The sequence below is a fragment of the Plasmopara halstedii genome (genome assembly GCF_900000015.1).
Source record: "Plasmopara halstedii genome assembly, contig: Scaffold_2103, whole genome shotgun sequence".
NCBI lineage: Eukaryota > Oomycota > Peronosporomycetes > Peronosporales > Peronosporaceae > Plasmopara > Plasmopara halstedii.
Genome location: NW_020189011.1, coordinates 71,853 through 91,726, shown reverse-complemented (window position 1 = coordinate 91,726; position 19,874 = coordinate 71,853). Strand labels below are relative to the sequence as shown.

At 43.5% G+C, this 19,874-nt stretch overlaps 5 protein-coding genes across 5 annotated transcripts; 2 read left to right on the top strand and 3 right to left on the bottom strand.

The window, feature by feature from the left end:
- Positions 1 to 305: 305 nt before the first annotated feature.
- PHALS_03212 (bardet-biedl syndrome 5 protein homolog) lies at positions 306 to 725 on the top strand (the record flags this gene model as incomplete). The annotated part of the gene is made up of 1 exon (XM_024717487.1): positions 306 to 725. One exon carries the CDS (start codon positions 306 to 308, stop codon positions 723 to 725), a length of 420 nt encoding a protein of 139 aa, XP_024582981.1.
- Positions 726 to 2,627: 1,902 nt separating this feature from the next.
- Positions 2,628 to 3,283, top strand: PHALS_03211 (uncharacterized protein; the record flags this gene model as incomplete). The annotated part of the gene is made up of 2 exons (XM_024717486.1): positions 2,628 to 2,978; positions 3,047 to 3,283. 2 exons carry the CDS (start codon positions 2,628 to 2,630, stop codon positions 3,281 to 3,283), a joined length of 588 nt encoding a protein of 195 aa, XP_024582980.1.
- Positions 3,284 to 5,899: 2,616 nt separating this feature from the next.
- Positions 5,900 to 7,093, bottom strand: PHALS_03210 (RxLR-like protein; the record flags this gene model as incomplete). Its single annotated transcript, XM_024717485.1, has 4 exons — positions 5,900 to 6,273; positions 6,341 to 6,571; positions 6,645 to 6,721; positions 6,783 to 7,093. The coding sequence occupies 4 exons, from the start codon at positions 7,091 to 7,093 to the stop codon at positions 5,900 to 5,902; spliced, it is 993 nt and encodes a 330-aa protein (XP_024582979.1).
- A 124-nt stretch (positions 7,094 to 7,217) lies between these two features.
- On the bottom strand, positions 7,218 to 11,319 carry PHALS_03209 (Predicted Ca2-dependent phospholipid-binding protein; the record flags this gene model as incomplete). The annotated part of the gene is made up of 12 exons (XM_024717484.1): positions 7,218 to 7,925; positions 7,981 to 8,062; positions 8,119 to 8,282; positions 8,352 to 8,852; positions 8,932 to 9,009; positions 9,068 to 9,217; positions 9,278 to 9,491; positions 9,577 to 9,651; positions 9,728 to 9,943; positions 10,009 to 10,103; positions 10,167 to 10,325; positions 10,405 to 11,319. The coding sequence occupies 12 exons, from the start codon at positions 11,317 to 11,319 to the stop codon at positions 7,218 to 7,220; spliced, it is 3,357 nt and encodes a 1,118-aa protein (XP_024582978.1).
- Positions 11,320 to 16,513: 5,194 nt separating this feature from the next.
- Positions 16,514 to 16,790, bottom strand: PHALS_03208 (uncharacterized protein; the record flags this gene model as incomplete). The annotated part of the gene is made up of 2 exons (XM_024717483.1): positions 16,514 to 16,699; positions 16,752 to 16,790. The coding sequence occupies 2 exons, from the start codon at positions 16,788 to 16,790 to the stop codon at positions 16,514 to 16,516; spliced, it is 225 nt and encodes a 74-aa protein (XP_024582977.1).
- Positions 16,791 to 19,874: the final 3,084 nt, after the last annotated feature.

The window sequence follows — 19,874 nt, the reverse complement described above, 5'->3', positions numbered from 1 at the left end:
CCAATAGTTGCTTTGAGTTTATCTTTACAAGTCTCGTAAAGGCTAGTCCTCGACTCTTCACGACAATTCAAGCAGTTTTTCGATCCTACGAGACTACAAAACTCTATCGCGAGTTAAAATTACGAGGTGCGATTATTAAAGATAAAGAGTTGACACTCCTACCGCATGAACAGGTGTACACGCGATTAAATGGGGTTTGGAATCTCTCGTCGGATCAAGGAAACCTTGGAACGTTCTTTGTGACGAATGTTCGCATTGTTTGGCATGCCAATCTTGCTGAGAACTTTAATGTCAGTATTCCATACATGCAGATTCATACAGCTCGGATTCGTGGTTCCAAATTTGGCCCAGCATTGGTCGTTGAAACATCCGTAGGAAGTGGTGGGTACATTTTGGGATTTCGGGTGGATCCTGAAGAACGTCTTCATGAAATTTTTCGAGAAATACAGAGTCTGCATAGCGTTTTTGCGATCAATCCAATCTACGGTGTCGAGTTTGAGATTGAAGAGAAACCAGCTTCTTTAGAACAAGTTCGACAACCACGTCAGATTGACGATGTCGTGATTGAGGAGGACCATGCTAGCTCCATGGATGCCTTTGCAGCTTATTATGCAGCAGTGAACAAGAATCAAGACCGGCAGCCAACGTTTTCCAAAGAGCTTGGGTTAGCTATTGAAAGTTTGCCCGATGGCTTTAGCTTAAGCGATTTGTGGTATGTCAATTAAAGAATGATTACCTCAAAAACGCTATTTATAAATCTAACACTAAACTCGGACGCCTCTGAAGATGTGCCGTTCTTCTAACTTATCTCATCGCTGATTCTAAATCGTTCTGATTTCTGTACAGACACACTTGTAGTGAAAGGTGCTTTCGATAAATGTTCAAAGACCCGAACTGCTTTGCGCAAAATAATTGCAGCTATCTCTTTTGCTAATACTTAAAAAAGCGTTGAAAGCACGACCTTGTGTTGAAACTTTTCTTGTGTTGTCGAAGATAGAGCTTGCGGTACACTTTTTGGTGAGGCTGTATACAGCTGTTTAGAACTTATACTGCAGACGTTTCCGTGCATGAGGTGCCATTTTATAGTATGTTTACATTGTGCGGAACAAATCAAACCTCGGGTATTTGGGTGTCTACGATACATCAGAATTGGCTTTGTTGTGTTCAAGCTCACATCTTATCTATATGCGCTTGACTAATACACTATTGACTGCAGTGCTCTTTTTTAATTATCGATACCATCAATACTCACTCGTTTTATTTTTTTGTACCTTGTGTCGCAACGCTATGGAGTGTTCTCTCTTCATAAAGACATTTATCAGTGATGTTGACATTTGTGATCAAAATCGGTCCCACGACTTTTTATGAGGTTGCTGCTGATCCTCCATTATCGAGACGAAGTACTTTGTAATAGTATCAATTAAATGATCGATAATCCGAAGGCGATAAAATTGTCATGTCATGAAGATCCATGCGACTTTTCTTAAATGACGCAGTTATTTAAGACACTGTGCCAGGGATTGTGACTGCTCAAGCTCACACAAAAAACTTCAAGCTGCAAAGCTTTGTGGTATTGCATGCCCAGCCAAGCTAGATCAAGAAAACCCGAGCTCTAAGCGCGACAAATGCCTTAGAATGTTGAAGATCCACTATCAGTAATTTTCCTGTTCCTAATGGAAAGTAATAGCAAGTGGCTAATTGAAGTAACGTGTCTGCGCACTTGAGATCAGCGTGCGAGCTAGCGCACTGCCTTTTAAAGTAAAACTAAATTTTTCTTAATGAATCTGCACGTGTACAGCACTTACCAAAGCGGTAGCCACTTTGCTACAACAAATTGTGGGGTTATTGTTCATCAAATTCAACGCTCGAATGTTATAGCTGGTCAAGCATCGAGATCTCGGAAAAGGTCAATTGTCAAATAGTCTCTCTTGTGACAAACTCTGTGTTGTTAGGTTGCGTTCGAACTTATGTAGAGTCTGAAGTCGTAATATCTGCTGCTAGCAACTAGCAATAGTTCTGGATATGCTTCATATGATTCAGCCTGCAACAAAGTAGTACTCACACTCCACATGGTCTGCCCTGTGTTGAACCGATTTGATGACAGTAAAAACGTTGGATGCTCAATTCTTTACGCATCCTTTCGACATGTTTATTACCCGACTTTACTTCTATAAGAGCTTCATTGTCTTATTCTCAGATGCACCAGCTGGGAGACTCTATGACAAAGTGTAATAGCTGGCATCAAAATTGCTAACTATAGTGGTATGTTCTAGTCACCTCTACAGTGCATGTGCTCGTTTCAATCGACGCTTAAATTGAAGCGATTTCATGCCTATTAATCCTCTCGAGTCAAGCGTAGAAAGCAAAAGTTATTCGGTGTGAATTTCAGGACCTTATGTCATTGAGCTGACTGCTGTAAAAAGTGGGCAATCTGTCGGCACAGTCCTTGTGCTATCACAGACAGCTTACGGGCAATTTCCGGCTGGAATTGTGTGTTATCACATACGTCCGTCGAATTGAATCCATACTTGATTTAAGACGACCATTGGTACTACACATTTATAATTGCTTGTGCTCTCGCAAGCTGAGTCAGCACTTCAGTCTGTACTATTACTTAATTCACCATCATGGTACCGGAACTTCAATCCTTGTTTGCAGGTCGTTCTATTGACGATCTGGAACCTATAGACCAGGAGCTTTTAAGCTTAATTGTGGCCAACGATATTGACACTGTACTACCCAAGGAAGTTGGTGATTGCGACGTCAAATATGTCGACGACTTCACTCCCCTCATTCGGACATCTACTCCCACGGCAGTGGATGCATATAACCCTGGCTTTTCAAAACGAGAGGTACAAGACCTTTTGACTATGTTGGCCCCAGAACCTCTCAAGATTCCGAAAATGGTGCGATGCTACTCAGAGCCGATCCAGAAGATAGGCAAGCGTACCAAGAAATGCACGTACGCTGTTCGAAGGGTACGTTTGACAAATGATCATATATCGCTCCAGGCACTCACTTTTTTTTTGTACATATATATTTTCAGAAAGAGGTAGCACGTCTTCGTGAGGAATCCAAATTGCTAGAGAGACGTTTACATCAAATGAGCATGAATCGTATGATGTCGAGGCAGACCCGCGAGCATGCTGCATGCGAATTTTACGAGCTGGCTAAATCCCAAGAGGAAAATGAACGTCTTCGTGCTTTGGTTTCGAGTCACGAGGCTAAGATCAGACAGGCCGATACGTACATGGCAATTGTTCACCAGCATCAGTCTGTTTAGTCAACAACGCTGTAGCACAGCATTCTTGGACAGCAGCAAACGGACCGTATCTTGTATAATTGAGTGCTAGTTGTTGAGTACGTTAATAAGAAATCGATAATTGTCACACAAAGTTGTTTGATTGATGAGTTGGCATTCAAGGAATGTAGAAAAATCTGTATGATAATTGAATTTTGCTGGTAAGTAGGCAAGTCATGAGATCGATTCCTTCCAGCATTACTGGTCATTACATTGGTGGCAAAGCGGCTACACAAACATGGGCTTCTCGAATTATGTAGCTATGCATCCCGCAACCATATGATGCGAGAATGCTAGCCTTTCTATAGCGCTTCCATCATTATGATTAAAACATGCCCCATACGTCAAGAGCTGGAGGTGTTTTCTTTGCCACTTGCATCAACAGTCGCTATCCTAGAATTGGCTGGAATCTTTACTATGTACGTTAAGCACATGCATCACGAGCATATTTACCGCAGCGATACTAACGATATAACAGAGCATTCTCAAGTACGTTGAGCAGTTTTAAAGAATGTAAACGGCATAAATCTAGCAATAACAATGTAAATCACGTGCAAACGAGAGTTTGTTCTCAAAAATGCTATCATTATGTTAAGATATCGTGCATTGCACCATATACTCATCGATTTTAGACAGAAATCGAAACTTTTATCTTGCATCGAGCCGATATGTATCGAAACAAAACAAGCATGTCCACTTGGTCATTCAAATTCAAAGGCCTCCCATTCTATATGTAAATGATGTAGATGCTCGGACAAAATCGACGTGGTTGCATTCGGAGCCCATCAACATGTCAGTCATCAGTCATTCAACGCTATCTACAAAAGTAAGTGCATCAGATGGATAACAATTTTGTGATAGCCACTAGTGGCTCATTTCTACATTTTAGTTTAATGTCAATTTGAGAACAAACAGATGTCCTAACATTTGGTTTTCGCCTTATTCTCTCTTCCTTTCAGTCCCAATATTGAGCTTTACTTTGTCTAAGAGCTGCAGTATTCGACTCCGCCTAAAATCTTCTTGTCAATCCTTAGAGCTCACTACATCACAAGCTGATTCATTGTATCATTTACCCTGTATCAGGTTTACGATTAAATTGTATGTACTGAGTATTGCAAGCCGTTATCTGATGTTCAAATTGTGTGAGATTTCACAAATTCCTGAATAGAACATTCCCAGTGTTCATTATGATCTAGACGTCGAGAAGTTTACATATTATTGCGAAGCAAACATACACTATCTAGAATAAATACGATGAGCTCCCACACACCATATTGCCGATTTCTTATCTGATCCGGCAAATCTTCATCTATTCCACTAATATCATCTGCTTGACTATCTTCCCAAGAGTCGCAACCTTATAACCCAATGCTGATGAATACGCTTTTATACGTTAAAAGTCTGATATACAGACCTATTGTCGTTTAGTCATCTCTCTTATCTCAATGTTAAACCAGCAATAATTTCTATTGATTCTTTCCAACTTCTTTGAACATGAAATATGGCTGCATAACCGCACATTTTCAACCCTTTGTGATAAATCTTTTCACTTCTAATTTCTAACTGCTTTTTGTCAACCACATGTACTTTGTATTGTAGTACTTTGTTGGAAATTCCTTATCACTCGATCTTAATGCAACGATATCTACAGCGTCTTTGCTATCCTGATTCCGTATTAACGTATCCATTAGCTGTCAAACTTCTTTTAGCCTACCTTATGTTTAATCTAGATAATCATTTCCATACTTCCCCTTTTTCAATAAGCTATCGCCCCCGCCAGTATGACCTCAATCAAAGTATTATACCGTTTATATTCATAGCTCTCTTGGTTGTAACTTGGTTTGCTTGTTCGCTTTCATCGGAAATAATCAGCTATCTATATTCCGATCTATGAGTTTTGGTTCTTACCATTTCATTAAGTCCTTGTTATCTTCATGATCTTCGACATCCTTTTCAAAACAAAACAGTCCATTATTCAATCAACTTAGATTATCAAGAACTTTGGAGAAGTGAACCTGAGATGTCAGATCGTATAAATTTGAAATTCTCGTTTTGTTTTGTTTTGCTTACTTATTTTGTGCTATGATAGCGAATATGTATTGCTCGATCCAATACCGATCAGTTTGATCCATCATGTCGTTATCAGCGACTATATTTCAGCAAAGATGTATCTTGAGACCATCGCACTGCCACAAGCTTTTTAATATGTACGGCTGTGTCTAGACACTATGACGTTATGCAAATTAGGCAGGCAGTGATGTCAGATTGGATCGTCACCAACTGACAAATGTAAATTTTAACTACCCATATACTTGTGTTTCTTCAGCTGCTTGAACAGATTATCACGAATTTTGTAAAAGAAAGCTTTAGATGGCAAAGGCTGACAGATTTTACCTCATCCAATTCGGTAGCCGGACCGAGACATTTCAGATCGAGCCCTATGATGCTAAAAGGTGATTGCAGTTTTCCTTTGGACGTTTATGTCTGTTATACCGCTCGTTGGATTATCCCCTACCTATCGCTTACGACTTTGCATTGACCAACCTGTCTCTTGAATTCCAGTTTAGTTGAGACAAAGTCAAGAAGAATCTTTGTCGCCTATGTTTCATCTTGTCCAGTAGTGCCGTTGTGTCCGACAAACGTGTCCATGCCGTGTAAACCTCCACCCAAGCGAACAACGAAGTCAAAGATAGGAACCGGCAAAACACGAGCAATAGTTGGGGCCCATGATAAGACAAGACCCCTCCATCCCGAAAAGCACGACACTAAAAGCTCGTCATCTCGACACATAGCGTGATAGATTGTTTCAGTAACTTCAGCCTCTGACAGCATAGGAATGCAAAAGCGCGAGATCTTAAGAGCCCAATCATCTGTATTACGAACCCCTGCAAACATTCCCGTATCTACAGCAGCTGGACACACTAGCAGCGTCCGAATCGACTTGATATTGTCACGCCATAATTCCAAACGCACTACAAATCAGCCGTAAAATTTGCAATGTAAAAATCTAGCAACGATATTTCAAAAGCATCTACTCACATGCTTCGTGAAACGCATTCACAGCAGCTTTGCTCGCGCAGTAATCAGTTAATCCAGCACTGCTAGTCAATCCCATCACGGATGACAGCGTCACTAAGAGCGCTTCTGAAGCTTTTTTCATCGACGGAAGAGCCGCTTTTACCGTCCAAAAATGTGCCATTGTATTCACAGCAAATGTCGCTTGAATTTGCTCAGGGGTCAAATCTTCGAGCGACTTTCCCATCACGATTCCTATTCGAAATATCATTGCTGTATTTAGGAAGCACTAATTATCAGCATAACAGAAGGATAACCTCTTCCTCACCTGCATTGTTTATAAGTACCCCAATGTGTTTTGGTGTCACATCAATAATCACACGAGCCATGATAGTCTCAACCATTCTGTACTTATTTGAAACAGCTTAACGTGAGGTCGCATGGTTAAAACTCATACATTCCCTACCGATAATCTGCTACGTCGCATTTATAGATTAGCACTTTATTAAGCTTTTCACCGTCTTGTGACTGTAGTAAATCCTTCTCGAGTGTCTGTAAGGCATTAATATTAATGTCCAATAACGCCAATGTCACGTCTGTGGCTTCTCTAAATATTTTCTGAGCTAATTTTCTTCCAATGCCGCTTCCTGCGCCCGTAATGACAACCACTTTTGCATCTAGTGAGAACACTCTCCTTCCGATTAAACCAAATGCTTGAGCTACCAAGTACGATACCACCACAGATGCCAATGTGGTAATTAGTATCATCACAAGCATCAGTATTAATATTACAAATATGTATTGTCCTCTTATAATATAAATTAGTAGTACACAGCCACGAGCAAATACAACTTCATTCTCTGCATTACTATATGAAAGCATTCTTGAATATCAGCAATATCTACTCGACACTGACCGAGTCTTCGCTAGAAGCTCTGACACTAGCGTCATCGAAAGAAGCAACTTTGTCGATCTTGTGTAGATATGATGTGCTTTTGCCACCCTCGCGTTCAATCATGACGACGTCACCTGTGATGCTGATCATATTGTACACTTGGTTACGGTATAGTTGACTAGACTCAATAGGTACTAGACGAAATGTTAGCATAGCATTGCCTCCTAATGAACGCACATGAGCACGGACAATTGCAATGGCTTCACTCAAAAACAAGTGATAAAAAGCGCCCAATCCTCCGCTCTCACGCACGGTCCAGCTCTCTTTAATAAAGTGCAGTGTCACACGACCAAGGTATCGCGTCACGTGAGCACCAGGAATGTAGCCAAGTGGTGTCAGCTCAATCCATTCGCGTCCATACGGAGCTGAAAAGGCAGGAGTCCCACCAGTGTCTTGCATGTGAGCTTTCATAAATCGGTGATGCCAAAAGCTTCGGATTCGAGGTGTCACATCGAGGTGAAGTGTGGAAGGAGTAACTTTGCCGGAAAGCGGTATATCGTGCACCGTTGCTGATGTTAATGTGTGTTTTCCGCTAGCATCACCTTGCTGTGTCTCTTGCATCTCAAGAGATATGGTAGTATTGTTTACGGAGATTTCCTTTGAGTCTTCCCAATCTTTTTCTAATACTGCCATTCCACTTAAAACGACTTCGAGCTGGATGAACAAAGAATCAGTTTTAAAACCCAAATAAAAGTGATATTGTGCTTACCATCGTTTCAGAAGCAACAGCGATGCGTGTCTTGAGACCACATACAGCACAGGGAGCGTACGAGCGCACTTTGAACAAAAGACTGAATGATTTTTTGTAAGAGTAACATCAATAAGATCAATGAAGGTTGATACATACCTTGCAAACAGCTCCTTAAAGACGACAGAAAGCAATTCATTCAGACGTGTATCTCGCATTCGATCTTCATCCCACTCTACTCGTTTCATGGACAGAATCAAGTGTACATTCTCGCCCGAAGTAAAGTCACCAGGCAAACGGTCTGTATTGCACATGTAAATTCCCTATAATACATTCAAACATCATGTCACATTGGCCAAAGTAGCCTACATTTTCGTCGAATAAGTACGTACCTCTGGTAGCTCTTGCTCAAGTAGTACGGACATGAGATCTTCGTCGGTCTCATCATCGATTTCCAATACGAAAGTCTGCTTTGAGTCACCAAAACCATCAACGAACGCTTCTTCTTCGGATTCGGAACTAGACTCGGAAGACGAGCTCAATGTCTTTGTATCATTTTCAAGAAAAGGTTGAGATGAAGGAGCAGGTGGTGTTTCGAATCCTCCCGTCAACTTCGTACTGCTATTATTCAGTGTTCCTGCTGCAGCTGCGCTATCTGCGATTGTAGTTACTTGGGAGGTAATTCCGTCGTCAAATGGCGGTGGTTGTCCCTGTTTCCGGCGTGCTCGCTTCGCGACAGTGCGAAAGAAAGCGAGGCGTTTAAATCCTTTTCCATTTTCATCATCTTGATCAGAAGAAAGCAAATTGCTGCCTTGAGGCTGGAGCCGCGCATTTCTACCTCCAAAATAATTTTCATACTCAGGTTGAACAATACAAACACGGTCTCGATGGAGCTACAGATATATGAGTTTCAAACCCAGTGAAAAAGCTTAACTGTACTGGTTGCGTATCATTTTAGCATTTGAAACGTACCCTGTCTTTGTTAAACGTGCTGAGTTCTTCAATTTGGGCTTGCAACTCAACCAAGCGTCGATCTTCATCATCTTTTACCTAGAAAAAAGCAATTTACCGTGTGCTTTTTCCATAATGCAAAGTCTAATTAACCCACATCAATGTTTCGCTCAATTCGAAGCGTAGGCGGTGGAGGGAGGGCAGGAAGATATAGACCAGTACCCGTTATTATGCCTACAATAAGTGAACCGCCGACTTGGATCTGAGCATCAAATGCAAACACGGCGTTTACTCCAAGAACTTTCATCTTAACAATAAGCTGCAGAAACATTCATTAGTATCTTCCGTCAACCATATGATATAGTACCTGGCGATACAGCTCGTACTCGAGGAATGGTAACGCGTCGGACACGATTGTTGCATTCACATCACCTGTTCCTTTTCTGCGCTGTCGGCACACTCGAGCTTGGATAAATGTTCCTTTACCCATCATTGCAAGTCCAGCTGGGGGCTCAATAGATGCAATCATCATTTCAGGTACCCATTTGTTTCCGCATACACCACAACGAACCATCCTCATACTAGCACAGGATATGAAGCAATAAGTTTAATACACCAAAAACTACAGTTTCATTGATCAAGCACAATTGTGGCTTGTTGACGTACTTGGAAAACGGGGCAAGCGATCGCGAGTACGGAATATGGCAAAGAAGACAGGGTGATTGGGATACCCGACTTCTCCTGGTAGCAGGCAATAAGGTAGTAGAGCGCTATTTTAGACAAGATCCAACAGCTCAATGCTTTTCGGGTATAATACCTTGGTTTTGATCTGGACAGCAGTGGATGTGTCGTGTAGGAGAAAGAGGGGCTTCGACGTCCAATAGTTGCTGAGACTTCGGGAGGCGGGATACTTAGCATAGGTGACGAAGATGCGATCGCATCAGATCCATCTTGATCGACATCATAAATAAGAGTGATATCACGCCGGCCTCGTCTTTCTTCCAGAGGATTTTTCATTACTGCTGCTGTTCCTCTACAAACGTAAGCGTCTCGATTAAATTGGCATTAAGCACCCTAATAAACATTATGCTAACGTACGAGGCAGAAATGACACATACATCATCGTGAATGGTGCAGGACTCAGTGTAGCCGATAACAAAGGGACACTGGAGTGACTGCGCATGAGCTCGAATCTACTCCGAACACGTGTATTCAATGAGCAATAACAACAACAAGATTGAATTCGCACATTGTACCTCTTCACGGAGTTCAAGCCACCACGAGTCTCGCGTCTCTTGATCCGCCAGTTTTGTTGCTAGCTTGCCAAGATACTTGACGGAGCGTGCGCTGACAATTCCAGCTAGCCGAATCCTTGTAGCAGGATTAAAAACTTTAAGTGTAATCAATTGCACCTCCTAAATTATTAAAAAACAGCTTCATATCAATATTGACACCTTGCCTTTGTAACAATTTCCTCCCATTTCACCTACGTACATCATGCGCAGAAATATTAAAAGCTTCCGGTGCTTTTAAAGCTTTGATGACGCGTCGTGGATAAAAACGAGGAGACACCAGACCCTCGACACTGTCTTCCCCCAATTCAGTGATATCGTCTTTTGGATCTAAACTTGTGCCACTATCATGTCCATCCTCACTTCTTGTCCTCTGCTGACTACCACATTCCCCTGCTATTCCTTCACTCTTTCCCACTGATACAATAAAGCACGCTGTACCACACGCACGAGCCACAAGGCCACTATCTCCTTCGACATCAAAAAATTGTTTATACGCCAAGACAGCATTTCCTCCAAGCTCCAATGCCTTTTTTCCAACTAACGTCGCAACTTGTGATGACAATTTATACAACAATAACTGTCGATGTTCATTACTGCGTCTCGATGTTCGAAAACTATCACTCCATGAATATTCGGGATCGGCATGCACTACAAGCTCCTCGACAAATCCCAATAGACTTTCAATTCGATATATACTCGGATCTAATGTCGACAATCCAAAAAATTGTACACCTGCTGACGATTCATGAAATGGATTTATATCTCCAAAGTACTGAAGTCGAATCACTAAATTCAATTCACAACGAACTCCAAGAAGTGTGTCATACACAGGGAACCAGCCTTGAATAACGTGACCATCTCGCATAAGGAGACAATTGAGATCCACATAGACAATACCCACAGTAGCATCCGTCGTATACACGTCATGATCCATGATTTTAAATTCAATAGGTTGACTCTGTAGCACCGAATCATCGGCCACATCGAAGCGGAACTCCTCGTCCCATTTAGGATTTAACGTTTTCTTGGAAACTGATGACTTGGCTTCAAAGCTTGCAAATGTGATGGCAACATAAGCATCTGCTAGTTTACTTGTGCGCTCTACCACAGGCATATCACGTGCCTCAACCAGCCGGATTTTGATCGTGCAAGGCATAATGCACGTAAGATAAATAATAGCCGAAAAATATGAAAATTCTTTATATTAGTGACGAAAATCATTTTTTGTGACAATAGCCTCTTTTATTATGTTTGTGGGCTTTCAAATTATTTTTCTGACAAGAGAACATATGTATGGATACCTAAAAAAAACTGAGCGATAAATTTTACGTAAACTAATAGTAGTTTGAACTGGTGTTAAATTACGTTTGACTTCCAAGCAGCAGACTCCGAGCGTTCATTAAAGTACGGTATCGCTTGCTTGATTGCGCATCTCGATCGACGAAGTCTTGACATCGAGTGGTATGATCTCGACGAAATCTCAAAAGATTTTGCTGCTTTCTCGAGCACCGGGGCTTTGAGGTGAATGTCACTATCACCCCACTGGAAATGGCAACAGCGCAAAAAGCTTTAGTCGATTTCGCGCAGAGCTTCAAATTTGGACCGCTAGATGCATGACGACGAGATAATGTCAGTAGAACTCGCTGACCTGAGTCAGTACAAGATGGCGACACCATATCTAAACATGGAGGGCTGGACTCTGGATTTGACAAATTAAGTCAAGCCATGTTTGGCGACTATTGGCGATCGCCTCAAATGACTGTATCCGACGCTGCAACTTTAAGGGTCTTTGCGCAAGCTGGCTGTCGTAGTGCTGTAGATGAAAAGCTTGCATGATGTGCCGAACAGCTACCGACCGATACCGAGTGCCAGTCGACATGATAGTGCTGTCAACAGTGATACTAAGCCTGCAGAGCCTGACCTTTGAACTGTTCTATACAGATCAGAATAGATTTTCAGGGTCGCCCGATTCACCCTGAACAAGACCTCTTCACGAGCTGTGAAATTGAGGCATATGTAATGTCCTTAGACCGGAGCTGTTCTGGGTTGGGTCCTGCTGTCTTTTACCTGTTCGAGGCTCAACAGTACTTAGTTCATCCTCAATAGGGCGCCCAACGCCCTTCCCGTCGGCATTTCTTGCGTCGACTGGGCGTAAATAGTACGACTGCTGGTTCGTATGAGCTTTAGGTATAGCTTCATCTTGTATATCCAGATACTGTGCACCGAGCTGCTATTTCATGGTCAGAATCTAGCCAGCAGTAGAATTCCACGCGCAGCGAGAATCAGGCGATTCGCTGCATATACTGTTCTTCGGAATTTTAACCCCGAGGCAATCTACTGCAATCACACGAGTATCACGGCACAGATCTGAGCGCAAATTTTACTACAACGAGAGAAAATTTTGCAGGCAAATGAATATTTGATCTCGCCAAATCAAACGAAAACCTGCAGGCGCGATTTGACACCGAGTTGGAGAATCGTAAAAGCTCTGAAGCAAAGCACAGCAATTCCAAGCCAGTGCTGTCGGTTCTAAATTGGAACGTAAATTGTTCTAATTTGCGTGTTGTCTGGTGATCGGATGCAACGAAACTGCCAGGTCCGTTGGCACCCCATTCTTCCAAGCTCGAGTCGACAACGCTGTCATAAAATTATTGGGTTAACGCTTTTAATGCAGCCACAAGGCGATGTACTGACCTCTGTGCACTCTTGAAATGCACAAACGGTGATGTTCTCGCTTGTGGCCATTCAAGCAGAACATCGTAAACTCAAGACGGACGTGCTGGCAGTTGATGCTAAACTGATTTTTTCGAGCCGCAAGCAGTGTCGGAACACGAAGCAAGTGCAGCTCATTCCCAGCAAATTCGTGTATCAGCGAAAGCAATCGAGGATTTGGCGTCCGTGTCGAGGTGTATACCACAAACGTCAGCGTCTCGGACAACTTTTACAGCTTATTCGCTCGACATCACCAACGATTACAAGCTTCTCTGTCGTGCAGGCACTATGCCGATACGACAACGATATGTGGCCCGAGTTGGGTGGTCTTTCAGCTTGCTCATAGTGTAGCTTATCATAAACGTAAATTTATATCGGCTTCCGAGGACCATCCGTTGCGCGCTCTTCTCGAGCAAGGTCATGCCACGCGATATTACCGTCCGTCTGGTTATAAAACGTCCACATCAATACCCTTGATACCGACAATCCGCTCCACTGAATCGGATCACCGTGCCGGAGCGAATAGGCAGTGAAGAAGACTATTTTATTGTGTCCGCCGCTGTAGAGAAGTATATACCGGGGTATCTCGACGCTCGCCGGGTTCGGTTGCGATTGTCTGCGTGTGTCACGAGTCTTCTATTGAACGCCGCTATCTAATTTCATGGTCGAAGGTACTTCATGAAAGTTTCAACAGCACTTCCTACAGCTACACAATGACTTCATTACACATCAATTTGAATTCTGTACAAGAAGACGACGCAGATCATTAGGCTCCATGCACTACAGCCCATACTGCCTATACTTTAGTAACATAAATGAAAACGCTACCCACCTTGGTGTGATATTCTGCGCAAAGGTGTGTCTGCTGGTTTCGATCCCCCGGTTAGCGCTTCTGCATATTGTGTGGATGCTTGAGGGTCCGAGCAAGCCGCACCAGATGACCGCGCACTAACAACATAAGAAGAACCACAAATTAAATCGACTGTCAAGCTTGACGAGCGACTGCAAAGAGTTTTGCTATTTATCGTTACAAGTTGCAGTAATTCATTTGCGTCTACCAATTCACTCACGACTCGTAACAATAGAGTCGGCTAGCCAACATATGCGCTCGCGACTCAATCGAGATTGAGCTGCTTCAAATCGAGTTGCATACCCGTATCATGGTTCTGGCTGCAGGCCAAAAGCTAGCGAGGATGCCAACCATTCCAAATGCTCACTTTTCACAAGATCTATTCACTCTGACTGCATAGGTGCTTCTCAACAGAAGACAGCCACACCGGCAATCGACGCGATCCATGTGATCTTTATGACATTTGCCATTCGACTTCGGTACTTCCAGCGGCGCTTTCACTATAACGACACGATTGAAGGTCTTCAAGGTGATTGAAATCTCTTGACTAATGTAGCGTTCGATGACCCCGTCACACGTATGCAGGGCAGTATAACGATTTATCTGAGACCGCAGTGCGACTATCACAGAGTGTAATTCTTGTAATTAATTTAATTGTACCAACTTTTAAGGGATTAAGTGCACAAAGTTACGATATTAGCTTCATCACATACCCTACTGGAATGTCGACCACATTGTGGCTCACGCTTTTTTATCTTCATGAGGCACTGCGCAGAAGTGGCAGCTCTACGAGCAACCTCAGCGCTTGAAGTTCCTCTGCACTCTGTGCACATCACTGTGTTGCTCTTCTTTGCGTGCTTGCACAGACGGTCCACTCCCGTACACCAAACACCTCCACACACACTCGGCAATACACTGCCTAGATGCCTCCCAAAGAATTAGAGCTCAGTATGACCAGCCTCTCCACTGCAAGAGTATCAAATTCCGCGCCCTATCCCATCAATTGGGAGAGCTTCAACGTTCAGCTGTGACTCCCACGACAATTTCCAGCTTATTATCATTGTAAAGCGATATCATCCATTTAGGATGTACCTGGGGTACTGAAGCTAAAAGAAGTGCCGCATGCTATATGAATCAGTTTGCGCACTGCATAGGGAGCCTCCGCCTCTCCCGTCTTTTGGTTTTACAGGTCAGCTTGATAGTACTACGCGGTTACCAAAGTAGAATACATCACCTCAAATTCTGCTCTCAACAGCTCCGCTCGTCTATGTAGGATAGGTGTAACAGTTACTGACCAAAAGTATTTTTGCACCGCAAGGTCGATCGCCTTTCTCTGATGAAAGTCGCGTTATGACGGAAGACCTTGCCTCTCCTTCACGAGAGATAACAAGTGAGCGTGTGTCTGGTCGTAAAGAGGCTCCAGGGCAATCTTGCCGAGGTGGAACCTCAGGACTTCCACGACTTTTCCGGCCGACCTCCAAGACTTTTCCGGCTGAGGATAATACTCAACATCACCAGGTACTGGTAACAATTCTGATTAAGCCACCGGACCAAAGAGCGCTCAACTTAAAAACTGAGCCGCCCTTTTCCGCGAATAACCCTCGTCCATAGCGCCGCACACCCTGCGTACTTGACGCTAAACCTCAACGTGATAATGTATTCTTAGTACTGCTACGAAGTATTGCCGAGCTGGCAATAGCAATTCGACTTCGATCAACTGACCTTCCCTACTAAGATCGGAGCCATTCAGTGGCGGTGGTTTACCAAACTAAATATGTAAAATTGTGTAAAGCCTGGAGATGATTGTATTGCTTATCTAAGCAACTCACACCAGCAGCGCAGTCTTTCCGCGTAAGTGCTTCGGGTGCTATTATCCAAACACACAATTTGCACGATCATTCTGACCATCTGCTTGCAGATGGTCTGCGGTCAAATCATCAAGTCTGTTGCTGGTGCTATTTACCAAAACTTTGCTGGAAAGCGCGGATCTCTACTTAAGATATAAGCGACATGCAAGCTATGTTGCTGGAATATTTTTGAGGAATGGTGTGGCTATATCTTCATTGACTGCCGTGTTGCTGGTCCACAAAGACCAAAGAACTAACGGTTTTCCGGTTGCGTCTCTTGAAAGGCCAAATCGAAATTGATTCGAATGGACTAACACGCTGCAGGGGCCGGTAGGCTACCCAAAGGTGCCGAAGCATGCTGCTTGGACTAAGCCGTTGAAAAATCCCGCATATCGTATGAACATGAGTGCACCCCACTCATCCTTGTTAGGCCAACAGGTCATAGTGCTCACAGAGCAGTATGGCGTTTTTTTCAAAAATAGACGTCAACCAAAGCGGTATCGAGTGTCCCGCATAGTTTTCTTTACTTACGGCCCTCATCGGACACCACTACACGTCATGTGAATCGGCTATGTTTCAATTCCAAAAGGAATAAGCGCGTATTCGCGTTTGAGTCTCGCCATGTTGGATTGGCAGATAAGAACTATCCTGCTGCTGATACCAAGCCAGTTGCATCGATACATGCCTTCATCAAGTTGAAGGTGCACCTGCGTGGCACTAGGACTTCTATAACCTATACATAACATACGCTATTGTGCACAGCGACGTCGTCAAGCCAAGTTCATCATTAAGGCAAGACATGAGCCGGGTCAGATCGATGTGGTGGAAGATGCGCTTTCGCGCCGCCCCGTCTACATTGCGGCTATATGCGGTACAGTACTGACCCAAAGGCTGAACCGTCATAAATGACGTGAGATGACCAATTTGATTTTGGAAAAGCCAGAATGAAGGCGAGCGTAATTTTTCCACAGCGTCATTGTCTCCTCTCCTACCATACCTGAACGCCATTTAACATCTTGATTTGAAATGAGGGTTTGTGCCATGTCGGCATAGTTTGCAATACGATTGAGAAAAGTCTCACAGGACTAGCCAATCTACACATATCGGCGAGATCTACCCACAGGCCCATGAAGTTACCCGATATGGGGCTCTTATCGCGGCCAAAGACACACTCATCTATGTTGAGGAATGTCGCATTTAAGCGCATACACTCGATGCAGCGGGGCTGCCGTAGCACTTTGCTTAGAGGAAGCTAAGCTAAGGTCAACGACCTTAACTAAGGTAAGACGCTCTTTCGTCAGAAATAAAACTGTATTTAATTATTCTAGTTGCAGCAGAGCCGCCAATATCGAAAACCTTAGGTTTCACAAATCAATATAATAACACCTAATTACTACGCATTACTACTGGCAATGCTGCCACGTAGAGGCTTCTAGTGGTGGTGTAGCCACACAAATGTGTGATAACACTAACTTGCGTAATTCACACCTATGTACGGTCACACCATCTTGTGCGGTCCGCCCTTTCATATAAGGGTACGTGTAACCCCATTACACTCGAGCAGTACTTGCAAGTTCTTAATGTGATTTCCACATCTGACATTCTGTGCTCGACACGATTGCCGATGTAACTTTCGCCAAAAGAAATCGTGCATGGCGACAACGTGACGTGAACAACTGTGTCAGCCGTCGATTGAACTTCACGGGAACATTAAACAATACCAATACTTCCAGAATCTCCGCTCAGGTAGTCGCCGCAATGAGAGGCTAATCGCTGAATCTGTCATTTTGGTTGTAAAACTGAGCAAAATACAGCTGACTATGTCATTTAGCTGTATGTGATTTTTTGGAATCGGTGTTGAACATCCTCGCAAGCAAATGGTGCTTGAGAAGCAACAGTTTAAGTGGTATTTAACTTATTATCAGCATTGATAATTTGCCATTTATCGTTTTCCTATCTGAAACTGAGTACTGTCAACGAGTGTTAAGATTTTTTCCCCGTATAAAAAACCGCACAAAAATGACCAATGCGCCAGGTAGTACCGTTGGTAAGGCCAGTGCCATGTAACGCAGGTTTTGGTTTGCGAACAAGTCACGTTGATGATTCACTCCTCCATCCAGGCGTAACACGCGTGTTGGATCGCTCGTCATCACGCTGTCATGATTCTTCCACAAACGATAACCCGTATGATCCACGAGGATACTTGTCTTACTGCTCGCACTCTCAACACTTTGCAAATGTCCGCAATGACGCCACTTTGATCGACGAAAGCAAATCCCCCTGGGATACTTTCTGCAACATTTCGGTGCCCCAACCATTTTGCAGCTTTCACATATTTCCGAAAGAAAATTCCTTTAGCTTTTTTATCTTTTGAAGGCACTGATGGGAAAATCTAATACACCCTAGGTCGCTTCAACCAGGAGTGGATAATCTCTCTCGCCATATACTATCCGCTACTCTGCTGACTGAGTAGTACCATCACATCGTGAGAAAGACGAACATTATTCTTTTTTTCAGGGTCCAGATTGAAGGTCATTTTTCAACCAAACCGGGTTTAAGCACTAAACGTTACCACAACCGATCGCTACCACTTTTCACCGGCCCCCACACAGCAGATAGCAGCTGCTAGCTTTTTTTCGTCCCGACTAAGGTATACGATGGCCCTCAGACATACATATGTCATTTCTTTTCTTAACAGAATTACACAGTGGAGACCGCGATATATACTTGGTTTACTGTCCTATCCTGAGACGTCGGCTTTCTGCAGCTTCTGTTTTCAAGGTCTGCTAAGCACCTATCAATTCCATTGGTATCGATTTGGACAAAAAAATCTCCTGCACGGAAGCTATCACAACTCAGTTCCCGCGCCAAAAGCGCTTCTGTTTCCTGTCTGATTTGGATTTTTGACTCATCAAAGCTTCAACAGGAGGAAGGTGCGTAGCAGTTAACATTTTCGGCTTCCAGTCGAACCATAGCTCGTGGCGTTCCGGTCAGGCCATGCCTAGATTGAAATCGTATCTCATGTCAAATCAACCTTTTTGTCGAAGAGTCAGCGAAACTTTCGAGACTTTTACATGCGTTTCATCGCAGGACGTCGGAGTATCCGTACTTGGAATCTTCAACGCATCTGTGTACTATCTACTATTTCAGACAGTCGCTAAGTACGAAATCGCACGACTCTTCTGAATCGATCACGACTTATCACGACTCTCCACGGCTTCCAGAAGCCCGGAGAGTTGATGTTAGCAATTAACAGCCCTGTGTTACAAGTCCACCTCTTTTGAAGAGGACTGATTCTTTTAGGGCTGGACCTGATTCACCACGTCCGTTTCAAGGTACAATAGAGCCATAATCCTTGCTATTAAGCCACCTTTTTCTTACTCGGACTTGCCATTTCCCATTAGAGGATCGCAGTCCGTTCTATCATGAAATGCCAAACCATCTATCCAAGCAGCCCAGAGAAAAGGAGCACACAAATCGCAGATGACTTATCTCCACTATTACAAATATATTGGGGTTCTCAGCAACTAAAAGATCCCTCTTTTCCTTAGTACGACGAAGGTATATTGCCCTGGTGGGTTTGCGGGGCTGACATTTTCGGTACCCCATCCTGCCCTCACATTACGGAAGTTGTGCTGTACATTAAATGTGATGCTCAGCGCTTCCTCCAAAGAGATAGGAGGCGGGAAAAACTTCGGTGCGAGCCGCATCCATTTAGAGACCATCCATCAGAATGATCTTTGTTGCCGCTTTCAATGATAATGAAAGCACCTGATACGCTTGATTATGCGGTGCGAACACCTACGGCATCTGTTGCTTGTATTTTTAAAGGTGAAGCCGACTCTTTTGCGCAAGCGCTACGCACTGTGGCTCCGTTTGGAGCAAGATTGAATTAATGGCCATTTCAACCCCCTCACTCAAAAAGAGAGCTTTTTTTGTCCCGGTCTTCAATGCCGGTGCGATCGACATTTGTGGTATTAGCCTTGAAGCCATTTCTTCCTCAAACGGTGCCCAGATGGGGCGTTTCTGATCGTGATTTTTCAAAGCTTTTGAGCGCCTTCGGCAAACGACTAATGCTTCCATTTTTTGGCCGCCAATTCCTAGATCCCATGGGTCCCGCGATAGACAAAAGCTTGCTGAACTGATTATATGTTCTAGAGACAAGAACTCGAATACATTATGTTCATCCTAGCAAAGAATACAGTTTTCATGCGACTCGGTCGTGGGATTGACTTCAAGTGCAATCAAGTGCAATGGGAT